This window comes from Pygoscelis adeliae, unplaced genomic scaffold, assembly GCF_000699105.1.
Source record: "Pygoscelis adeliae isolate BGI_AS28 unplaced genomic scaffold, ASM69910v1 Scaffold467, whole genome shotgun sequence".
NCBI lineage: Eukaryota > Metazoa > Chordata > Aves > Sphenisciformes > Spheniscidae > Pygoscelis > Pygoscelis adeliae.
In genome coordinates, this window is record NW_008825253.1 from 529,568 (window position 1) to 541,346 (window position 11,779).

Consider the following 11,779-nt stretch of genomic DNA (forward strand, 5'->3'; position numbering starts at 1 on the left):
GGGGCGGGCAATCCCCCCCCCCCCTTGCGGCTGGGACCGGGGGGGGGGCGTGCTGCGCCCCCGCCCAGCCGTGCCCCGCGGGGAGCTGGGCGGCTGCAGGCACCCGGCCCCGGGGCTGGCGGCGGGCTTCAGCCCGGCTGGCAACGGCACCCCCCCCCAGCTCGGAAGTTTGACGGTGGTTTTTATCTTCTCGTTTCCCGGCTCAGGGGTGCGCCGAGGTTTTTAAGCTGACTCACAGCCCCAAGTAGGTCAGTATCTGCTCAGCTGGAGCCTGTCTCTGTCGGTGGCTGTTCCTATCAATAACCCATCTGGGAGGTTCCAGTGGAGTTTTTGGGCTGCCAAAGCGCTGGTTATTGCTCTGGGAGGAGGGCTTGGGGGATGGGGGCTTCTATTTAAACCGGACTTGATGGATGGCAGACTGTATTTGCGATGTAAACAAAAAAGCCAAAACTGTCTTAAGCTCTGCATTTAAATTTAAGGCCTACATTCTGAAAGCGTCTCCTTGAACTAGAGCTTGGGCTTTTAGCTTCACAGCGTCTCTGGGAAGACTTGCCAGAGGCCTTTTGCATCACTCCCACTTTAAGACCTGGCCTTAATGGGCGAGAATTCATCGGAGTTAACTGCCAGGCTTGGAAGCCCTGACGCTATCTTGGGAACAAGTACGTCAAACCGAGTAACTAGCAGCTCCTGAGCTCCCCAGGTTGCAGGGTGGGTGCTGCGCCTTCCACGTGGGCTTTGCTCCACCAGTGGGTGGATGCGTGCCCTGCCCACGCTGGCTGGACCCGGCTGTGCCGCCCGCAGTGTGTGCCAGGTGGGCAAGTCAAGCGGGAGTGGGTGTTACCTGGGGTTTGTGGAGCCAACTCGCTCGGTATCGTGTGGAGCCACAAACTCGCTGGGAATCCAAAAATCATCTGTGTGCAGGGTATGTAGAAAGTGAACGTAGTGTTTCTTCTTACGAGGCAAGGCAGGGACGTTCATCTGAGTATTTATGTGCGGTTGTTTTTGAGTGACAGCCATGTTTGAAATAAGAATTTTCCACTCTCTTCTGTAATAAAAAGAGTAAAACAAAACGCTATGGAGAAAACGTATGAAGCACCCCTTTTCTGAGGGAACCTACTGTTAAAACTGTGCTGCTGCCTGCTTGCCTTCAGTCTCCAGCACGTATGCATTTATGTGATGACATTAACACTTCCCATCTGCAAACCCTTTTCTCTTGGCGACTCAAGCTGCACTAACGAACCGCTCCAGACAGCCGAAGCGTGTGATTCAAAGGCTGCTGGTGTTCTGCTCTCCCCAGCCCTCTCTGCTTCAGGCATGAAGTCAGGAGGGACGCGTTACAAAACGGAGTGAAAATGAAGTCGTCGGGCATTAATTTTGGAGCGGACCTGCGTGCGTTACAGCGGTCCTGAAAGGATCTGTTAGTGCTAGGGGAGGGCAGGGATTACGCATTGCTTGGGGAGCTTCCTTGAGCGGAACAGGGTCTGAGAACGCACCCTTGTAAGAGCAGCGCTGGGCGTGCGTGAGAGCGCTTCTGGTCTGCTCGCCGACTGGGAGGCTGGAAAGGTGCAGCTTAGCTGCAGATGGGAATTCAGAACGAGTTTTCTACTTTGTGGATGTTTTCTCATTCCTTTGTTTAAATTACATTTTGGAAAACATTTCCTTATGCGGTATAGCATGTTTGTTTTGCGAGAATTGTGAATTAAACACGCAAAGAGACTTTGGGATCATGGCCAAGGTTAGAAATGGTTCATAGGAAGAAAGCATTTTAAGTATGTGAATAATTCCTTTGACTTGAACTTGAGGTTGTGTGTGTTTTCTTTTGTTTTTTGTTTTTTCCAGTTAGTGTCTAGCATGCAAACAAACATGCAGTATATATAGCTCTTGTGACTGATAGCATCCGAAAGAAAAGTGCTTCATGTTAGGGAGCAGTTAAAGAGCAATTGATTTTTTTTTTCCCCTATCAAGGAATAGTAAGGGGGGTTTTTTGTTTGTTTGTTTTGTTCTTTTTTTGAAAGGACTCTTCTGCTCCAGAGGAACGCTTGGCAGGTATGGATGCTTTTCTCAATACTACGTGCCTTCACCGTCAAATACCTAGTGCATGTACTGTTGTGCCTTGGGGTTTTCTTTGCAGCACTGTGTTTGATTTTACTACCATCGCCCCTCCTTACCTCCCTTCCCTCATGAGCAAGTGAGACGGTGGAGGTAGAAAGAGTTCTGGGCAGGACAGTTGTACCAGAGGGACCTTACAGCTCCTGCTGCCGTGGGCCTGGGCTTGCAGCAGCCGCCACAGCAGCATGCCCCCGTCAGAACCTGGATCTCGGTTTTGCAGCCTTGTTGGTGCCGTCGGCCCGTGGAGCTGCGGGGGGGGCTGTCCGTGTTGGCTGCAGCCAGCCTGTGGGGCCTCTTCGGTCTAAAGCAGGCTCTTATCAGGGGTGGGCAGGACTGACCTGTTTTGGGAGAGTGGGGCAGGTTGATTACGAGCGTGGTGACCCCTCCCTTTGGCACTGATGGAGGTGGCCAAGCACCTTAGGGCTAGAGTCAGTGGCGCAAAATGAAACAGTGGCTGAGCCAGCACAGTTCAGACCAAGCGTCACCTTCAGTGGTGTGCGAGGGCCTTGGGCGTTCAGACAACCGATTTCTGACTTGCAGAGACTGACACCTCCTTCCCTGCACGTGTATGGACCCATGCCTGAGTTGCAGGGCCCCAGCGATGGAAGACCTTGTCCTTTTTGTTTCCCTTCCTTTTTTTTTTGTGGCAGAGCCTCTTAGGGCTTGGTTGTTTCTTTAAGAACTGAGTATCTGAGAGTTGAACAGTGGAGCCCAGGTTATTTGCATCTGGAATTAGATTTGCTTCTTGGATCTGATTAAACATTTAACCAAAAGCAAATAGGGAAGCACTGCTGTTGCATCAAGGCAGCCCGTGAGCAAGAAACCTGCCCTGGTACCTGGCCAGGCGGGGAGCCTTGCCTTCCACACAGAGAGCCCGTCTTCTCTCCGTGCACTGTGCAGGATATGATTTTCCCTAAGTAATGAACCAGATACGTCTGTTGTAGTGGTGTGTGTATCTCTGTATTTCTCTTTCCCCCCCCCCCCCCTCCCCCCCCCCCTCTTTTTTGTCTTTTGGCTGTAACATGGCCTTTTGTGCTTTTTTTGCAAAGTCACTGTCCCAGGCTGACCTTTGCCCAGCTGTTCCCTCTCCATTCTGCTTTCCTGCCCCTTGAAATCATCTCTCCAATCGAGGTGCAGCGCTTTGCCCGCAGGAGCACATCTCTGGGAGCAAAGTGTCCCGTCCTTCTTTGGTGCAGCTGTAGGGCACCGAGAGCCTTCCGTGCTGTGGGGCACAAGGTGACACAGACAGGCACTAACGCTCTGTCCCGTGGTGGCTTCTCTCCTCTTCCTCTGAAGGAGGCAGGCTGGGCTGTCCATACCCTTCCTTCTCGGGGGCTGTGGGACCTGCTGTGCTCTGGTCCGGTTGTTCCCCTCCCTGGGCTAACCTGAGGTTTTGGGGTCCCCAGGTCCAGCGCAGCTGCGAGCTGTCTTCCTGCACACGGAGCACGAGCGGAGGAAGTCAAAGACGATCACACAAGCCGACATGAAGGTGGAATTGCTCCCAGCCCTCACAGACAACTACATGTACCTCCTCATTGATGAGGAAACGAAGGAGGCTGCAATAGTTGATCCTGTGCAGCCCCAGAAGGTAATGCTGTCTCCTTGCCCTTGTGAAGCGGGGTGCTCGCTGCTCTGCGGCCCTGGGAGATCCTTCCAGGCTGGCACGTCCACGAGAGAATTAGTCACACGCTGACTGAGGCATGGGGGAAAGGCAGGAAATACTGGCCATGCATAGGTACGGACAAGGCTTCAAAGGCACTCTGCTTCTGGGCTCAGGCAGCTTGTCCCTGACTTCAAGGGTTATTGACCTGATTTTGGGGTTTTGCCCTTAGTTTGATGTAGTGCAGAGACGAGGAAATGGGACTGAGGGCTTAGTCATGGCTAGCTGGAGAGACCTCGTGTCCTGATCTGTAACTACGACTTGGAGAGGGATGAGCTCTCTGCAGAGTTGCTGGTGTGGCTCTCGAACCTTGGAGCAGTTGTGTCCAGGTTACGCCAGGCACCGGGTGTGCTGTTAAGTCATTTCATGCGAGTTGTAATGCTCTTGCTGTGCCCTGTGCCTGCAGGTTTTGGATGCAGTCAAAAAGCATGGCGTGAAGCTGACCACCGTCCTGACCACACATCATCACTGGTAACTATCTGCTCTGGTGAGATCCCTCTTTCCTCTGCGTAAACACAAGCAGTCGAGAATTGTTGCTTTTCTGGATCAAGTTGGTCTTCTCTAAGCAGGAGCTTAGGTGTGAGGAGAAGGATCAGAGCTCGGGAAGTGTTCCCTTGGGCTTGCTATGACCAGAAGCATTGTCTAGACTGCAAGCTCTGCGTGTCAGTGCCTTTAACCTTTAAAATGCTGACTTCTTCCAGGTGGCCAGTGAAATAAATGTGTGTGAAGGCAGCTGTGGAGTGCAGGAGGGAGCACGCTCATACTGAGGTGCTAAGACATGCCTGTAAGGCGTGCTACTCACAGTCAGCAGTTGTGGGAGGATTACCTGGGTTGCAGATTAACTCTGCCAGGGACGTAATGATGCATGTTTTGCTGTAGGAGTTCTGCAGTGCTGAACTTGAGTAACCTCTCCCGTGGGTCATAGTGGAGCCACCTCTGCGGCTGGAGAGCCAGCCCTGATCTGGCAGGACCAGCACTGCGAGCGAATGCTGAGCTGTTTGGACATCTGTGTGCCTGCTCCGTGGTGTCTTGTGGGACACTGAATTACATACCTCCCAGTTATCCCAATCTCCCCCTGTCCTAGTTTGACTGTGAGTCCCTAAGGCTGGTGTTTCCCAACTAGGTATGAACTGGGGGGGGTTGTTCCCCCCTCTCCCTGCCCTAGTTACTGGAGAAATTATCTCCACTCGTGTTGATGTGGCATATCCTTTGATATGAGGACGGTGTTACATACTGGGAGAACAGCTGATCAGAAGTGATTCCTGGAGGTTACCATTGCAATGTGAGTTACAATAAATTTGTCTTCATCCCTGCCCAAATCCATCTTTCTGACCTTCCAGGGACCACGCTGGAGGAAATGAGAAGCTCGTAAAGATGGAGACGGGGTTGCGTGTGTATGGGGGAGACAGCAGAGTCGGAGCACTGACACAGAAAGTGTCTCACCTTACGTCACTCAAGGTAAAGGGAGTGAGCTGCAGGACTTGGTTGGGGCATCTCCCGTTTGTGTCACAGCTTTAGAGCCGGACCGGTGTGGTCCAACTTGAGTTAACATTGTGGTCACGGCTCTTTTCACATCTCTCAGACGTAGTTGATAGTTCAACTACAGCTTTTGGCCTTTTCCAGCCCTGTGAACCATAACCCCTCTGTCTCGTTTTGGCCGGTGATACTTCGTTGATGAGAACATTGGCATGGCTCAGACACCTGCATTGCCTGGGGCGTGCTGGGTGTCCGCGTGCTCCCTGAGAGCTGCCTTAACTCGGGTTGTCGACGTGTGAAAGGACAGGGCTTACGCTCTGCCTAGTTAGCACTGAACAAATTCAAGTGGTCCTCTCTGAGTGACGGCTGAAATACAGGGTGAAGAGAAAAGTGGGCCAGCAGTGCTAGCTGCTTGCATTGCTTTTCCAGAGCTACAGCAGCAAACCTTGTTGGAACCTAGCTGTTTGTTTACGTACGAGCTGGCAGATGACAGAAACTGCTGTGAAACGTGCAGGCTGGCGTGAATGTCGCCGCTAGTCTTGCGGCGCACCTTTGGGAGGGGCAGCAGCAAGGAAGGGAGCACAGAAATACATGGGAAGGTGTGCAAACTAGGGCTGTGGGGGAAACGTCCCCTGGGCCTCATGAATGTGATTAATCCTTCCCTTTTCGTGAGCGTCATCCACTTCTTCCCTTCAGCTTCATTTTTGTTTGGAGCTCTTTACACTTGATTAACTTTGTTTAGGATTTTGTGTTGCTCTGGATCTGTTTGCTCTTGCTGCCAACCAGACGCTGAGTCACTCTGCATGTAAATGAAAGAATCTGGCAGTTCTTTTTGTCGCAACACCTGCTAGGAGGAAACGGCTCCCTTCCAAGCCCCTGCCGTAAAACTCTCTTGCTGGACTCTCCCAGGAGCGGAGCTGATGTTTACTGGCCAGCTATGTGAGAATTTGCCTGTAGGACCATTGTAATAGTTGCGATTCTTTTCTAACCATACAAATGCTAGCAAACAGTAGCTAAAGCTCTAGTCTTCTGCCTTCTTCTCAGGTGGGATCTCTTAATGTGAAATGCCTCTGTACGCCGTGTCACACTTCTGGACACATCTGTTATTATGTGACTAAGCCAAATAGCTCCGAGCCACCTGCTGTTTTTACAGGTGAGGAGTTGGGAGGTTACATTGCCGGCAGTCTGTGTTGCAAAGAAATAAGCTACCCCTCTGCCTGTGTGCTCCTGACTCTGGATGTGCATTCGTCCCTTACTGCCAGCGCAGCTGATTAACTTCCACATCTTGCCCCCTTTCCGAGTCCTACCAAGTAGTAATTGTAGATGAAACTGGTGAAACCCCTCTGGGTTTGTAAAGCAGTGCTGGACACCCTGCAAGCAACGTCAAGAGCGAGCCCTGGATGAGTCCTACATCTAGCATTTTCTTTCTTGAAACACGAGCTGTTGGTTTACTGTCTCAGGCCAAGCTGTGGCTTGATTCCAAAACCTGTTGCTTTTCCATATATCTGTACTCAGATCTGTAAAAAAAAAAAAATAAAAAATATGGAGAGAAAAGAAAGGGGGGGAGTAAGAGAGGACTGGTGCTCCATCTCTGACAGCCAGGTTCTGGATCCTCTTTTGGAGAGTAGGGTTCCCCCTTCCCTGAGACTGCGCCCAGGCTGCCATGTCATCCCTCTCCCGACGGGCGTTCTCCAGAGCTTGCACCAGCTGCTGCATGGAAGAAGTCATGGCTTAGGCAAGATTTTAGGGAGCTCTGGGGAGAAAATGCAGAGGCGACTCATCTTTGTTCAACTTCATACCAAAGAGGACAAGTGTTCCTTGTCCACTCTAGAAAGGACAAGAGGGGACAGCAGACTGCCCACAGGTAGGGAGGCGCTGGCATGGTTTGCCTGGCGAGGCTGTGGGGTCTCCTGCATTAGAAGTTGCGTTCGCCGCGTGGGTTTACGTAGCACTGAGCCCGTGTGGGGCAGCAGTGTAGCCTGGCTCTCCCCGTGCCTTCTGCTGAGCTGCAGCGAGGACAGCGATGGCAGGACTGAGCCCGCGGGGACCGTGGGCTCACGCTTTGGTGTGAGGAGCCTTGTCTGGTCCTGATGCCGTGTCACGCCTCCCTTGCAGGTGACACACTGTTTGTGGCCGGTTGTGGGAAATTCTTCGAGGGAACCCCGGAGGAAATGTACAGAGCGCTGATCGAGGTTTTGGGCAGCTTGGACCCCAAAACGGTATGAACCTCTCCTTTTGTGCTAGTACGTTAACCGGCCAGAAACTACCACAGACATCAAAGAAACTGTCGTCCTAATAATGCTGTTGTTCAAAGAGAGAATTTCTCATGTGTTGAAGGAATGAGTGCTTACATCAGGAATTGTCTTTGATGCTGAATAGCTGGTGTCCTCTGGGAAGGAAACACCTACCCCAAATACGTTTGTGCTTTGTGGGGAAAGCTGCTTATTAAAACAAGGGCTGGAGGGCTGGGACGCCTGGGCTCTTTCATCAGGCTTGCTGTTAAACTGGCAGATAGTACTGGCCGATAACTCCTGGCACTTCTCCTGTGCGCGTCTCCAGTGGAGAGTGTCGTGTGTCCTGGAGGGTTGACTCTCTTGTTCGTGCTGTGCCATAACATTGATGATGGTACCCGGCACTCCACCTTTGTACCTTCGGAGTTACCCAGTGTCGCTTTTCCTTTCTCTTCCTAGAGAGTTTACTGCGGTCACGAATACACGATCAACAATCTCAAGTTTGCTCGACATGTTGAACCCAATAATGTCACTGTCCAGGAAAAGCTTGCTTGGGCCAAGGTAAGCTGGATCGTCCTGTCCCTAGGACTTGCTGGATGCTGTCATGGAGGCAGAGCCTCTCCGAGGAGGTAGAGGAGAGAGGACAGTGGTGGGGGGAAAGAGAGGCTGTGGGAAGGGAATTCAGAGCCAGGACCTGCAGTCCTGGGGAGCAGTGCTTTGGGGAACAGGGTTTGCGTGTGGCCCAGAGAAGATGGTTTGCTGTCTGGTGGAGATGTGACCCTCCCTGGAAACTTCTTGGTATAATTACAGGCTGATGTGTACGTCTGTCTGGGAGGGTCAGCTCTGTCCCGTGTCTCTCCCTGTGCACCTCAGTGCTTGTCTGTCTGGGTGTGTGTGTGGCCCTTGGCAAGGGCCTGGCCTGAGGAGCAGCTCAGGCCGTTAGGCGCAGCACTAACCCTGTGTCATTAATATACAGGACATTTCTTGTTCACCAAAACTTTCCTCGTCAAGCAGAAATCTCTCCCTTGTTACAGGCAAAGTATGACAGTGGTGAGCCGACCATACCCTCCACCATTGCAGAAGAGTTTACGTACAACCCCTTCATGCGAGTGAGGTATGGAGGAGATGTGGGTGTGGGAACAGTCCTTGTGTTTGGAGGGGGGATGTAGGAAGGAGGAGGTCTCCAAAAAAAGAGCCGTAAGCTCAGAATTACTCTCCTGCCTCGCACATTCCTGTTGTGATGCTTTCAAGACCCTCCTTAAACCACCTGCCTTCCAAGAACAAGCACAATAAAATGTACTTGCTGTCCTGGCAGAAGCTTGCTGCAGTGAAATTTGAAGGGTTGTGGTGAGCATCTCTGCCAGCGCTGAAGTCCCTGACTCAGGAGACAGATCAAGCTTTCTTGTGTAATTATGTTCCTTCATCAAGCAGAATTTGGCAGACGGGCGCGGCCAAAGATGCTGTTCAAGGCACAAGAGCGTTTGCAATTTCCTCTTGCCAATGAGCGTTTAAACCAAGGGAGCTGATAAGCCTGTGCCAAAGCCCCGAGTCTTTGATCTTTAAGTGCAGCATTTCCCCTTGATGCAGGTGGAACGTGATAGTAGTGACTTCATATATGAGATTTTACCTTGCAGTCTTTGCATTTGCTGTCCCCGGTGTTCCCTCCTGGCAGGGAGAAGACAGTTCAGCAGCACGCTGGAGAGACCGACCCCATCCGAACAATGGGGGCCATCAGGAAAGAGAAGGATAACTTCCGAGTCCCGAAGGACTGAGCACTCTGCCTGGATCACTTTAATGTCAGTTTAAGTGTAATTTAGACCATTCAGATGTTTTAGGAGTTGAACCTTCTGTTGTGGTTGAGACAGTCATATTTAGGTTTTTGTTTTGTTTTAATTAAGGAAAAAAAAAGCACTTTGCCCTTGTTGAGATGTTCTACAGCATATTTATATTATGATGAAGAATATTTATCCTTCTATTGCTGGCTCTCAAACTGTCACGCGTGTCACATGCAGATCATTTTACAAGTGTTGGGTCGTGGCTCAGAGTCTGGGGTGGGGAAGGGTCAAACCTTTTGGTCTAGGAAAAAGCTCTTGTTATTTTTGTAGGAGCCTGGTGTGAATGCAGACAGTGGGTCTGGGGCCCGAGATGTCTGCATTTAAAACAGAGACAAAATGCAGTAACTACCTTGCCAGCTGAAGATTTGAACTTTTCTTCCATGCTGCTACTTAAACAAACGCTTCTGAGTCTGTCGCTTCGGGCTCCACTAAAACCAGTTCTCGGTGACAGACCTGCTCTGCCGCCGCCCCTTCAGGGCTTAGTTTGGCTCTGGGCCTGGCTCTGGGAGCGGCACACGGGGACTGTCCACCTTTTCTCTTCTCTGCTCCTCTCTGACGTTCCCTGCCGTGGGCTGCAGTAACTTTTCCAGGCAGCATGCTGGCTTAGAGATTGCACTGTTGCTTATACCCTTTCACTCTTAACTTAAGCCTGTTCGCGTGTACCTGCTTACTGCTCTTACGTGTGATCTGTATGTGACTTGTATTAGTACCACACAAACGAAGGAGGGATTTGTCTGCTGGTTCAAAATCCTGAGAAGAAACCACTTACCTAGTGACTAACTGCGTGTCTAACAGCTGAGCAGCGATGAGACTCCTCCGACAGATGCCTTGCTGCTGCCCATAGCCAGAACAGCTGCTTTGTACCTTGCTGTGAGTAACGTGGCAAACGAGCGTTTATTAGCTGGGTGCTGTTCCCCAGCGAGAGCAGCCGTGCTGGTGAGCGCTGGCCGTAGCCGTGCTGGGCCTGGGAGGCTCCAGCTTACGGGCCGGAGGTACAGCAGACGCTGTGCGCTGCTGGGGCCGATCACCCACCCTGCAGCCTCTGCCTGGACTCTCCTCTCTGCTGGAAAGGCCACCGAGGTGACGTTATAAATGAGGTGAGGGTGTCCACGTATCGCCAGATTAAACAGGGCTCAGATCTCCGACCCCCTGAGAAACCACATTAGCGTGGCACGTTTCTTTTCCGTGGTTGGTCCATGGGGCTTAAAAGCCGTCTCTGTTCTCGGGCTAGCGTTGTATGAGCCCAGCCTGCAGCCAGCTTGAGAACTGCGGAGAGGGAACTTCCCCTCGGGCTGTTTTTCTGACGGGGAATAGCGTGTCGAACTTTGGGGGAAAATGAATCTAGATTGTCAGCGAGCGGGTCACCCCCTCCTGCGCTTTCCATCCTCCAGCTCGGTGTCTTTAAACAAAAGAGATGCGAGTGAAGGGTGGCAGGACCCAGCCTCGTGGGCTTGGCATCTGCGTCTTTAATGCATTTTCCTCCTAATCGTATTTTCTTCCTTGTTTCTTGGTCTCGGCTGCATACTGCAGACCTGCTCAAGTACAAGAGATTTTCAGACAAATGTGTTGCAGCTGAAACTAACAAAAGATTCAAACGATTTTGGTTCCGGTTTCTCCCCCTCTCCCCAGTTCACGTTGGTAAGTAACGCCACGATGGAGTCTGTAACCGCCTGAGCGTCACGGGTGTAACTTGGGTCTGCTGTTCCAACCAACGCGCTGAATGGCAGCGTGTGAGCGGGAGTCGGGGTAGCACCGTTTCTCTGTTTGCTTTCAAAAGGTAAATTTTATGTAGTTCGGAAAGAAAAGTGGTACCTAAAACTTCGCCGCCTCCTAACTTGAACGCTGTGCTGCTACGACGGAGCATGACTGTACTGTGTGACATGAGCAAATAAAGAGCAGCTGTGAACCGAGCATCGGTGGGGCGGTCTGGAAGGAGGGGGTTCTTTAACTCATGATTTTATTTTTTTTTTTTTGTACTAGCAATTGAAGTCAACCAACTGGAAGCATCTTTCTTACCCAGTCCTGGGGCGGGGGAAGCAGGTGGCATTTTGGGAACCTCTGAGGGCTTTATTCAAGGTCTTGGAGTCACAGCTCTGTTTTTCCTTTTTAAAGAACGGAGCGCGTTCGGCGCCTGTCCCCTCTTTGCTCAGGCAAGCGCCGTTCCCTCCTTCACGAGTGGCGTTCGGGGGACCACGCTCGGCCCTGGACCGGGGCTTGTGCCCGGCTGGGAAAGGAGCCGGGGCAGGGCTCTGCTCCCGCCTGCCCGGCACCTTGGGTGCTTTTTGGGCCGGAGCGGGTCGGAGGCTGTCCCTGGAGCTCCGACCTGCTGCGCCAGTGTCCGGGACTCGTCTGTACCATCCTGTGTCGCCGATGTTCCCGGCGCCTGGTGGGAGCCGGCACCCCAAAACCCTCCCAGGGATGGGAGAGCCTCCTCCCTCTCATTTTAGCACGCTGGCGGTGGGAGAGGC

General features: G+C 52.1%; 1 protein-coding gene across 2 annotated transcripts; it reads left to right on the top strand.

Moving 5' to 3' along the window:
* Positions 1 to 203: 203 nt before the first annotated feature.
* On the top strand, positions 204 to 11,226 carry HAGH (hydroxyacylglutathione hydrolase). Of its 2 annotated transcripts, XM_009329382.1 has the most exons (10): positions 224 to 248; positions 2,016 to 2,046; positions 3,516 to 3,697; positions 4,176 to 4,240; positions 5,110 to 5,227; positions 6,290 to 6,398; positions 7,361 to 7,464; positions 7,936 to 8,037; positions 8,511 to 8,590; positions 9,149 to 11,226. In XM_009329382.1, exons 3-10 carry the CDS (start codon positions 3,593 to 3,595, stop codon positions 9,246 to 9,248), a joined length of 783 nt encoding a protein of 260 aa, XP_009327657.1. In that variant the 5' UTR covers positions 224 to 248; positions 2,016 to 2,046; positions 3,516 to 3,592; the 3' UTR covers positions 9,249 to 11,226. The 2 variants fall into 2 exon arrangements, with proteins under 2 accessions (XP_009327658.1, XP_009327657.1); XM_009329383.1 differs by lacking the exon at positions 2,016 to 2,046 and having other exon boundaries at positions 204 to 248.
* Positions 11,227 to 11,779: the final 553 nt, after the last annotated feature.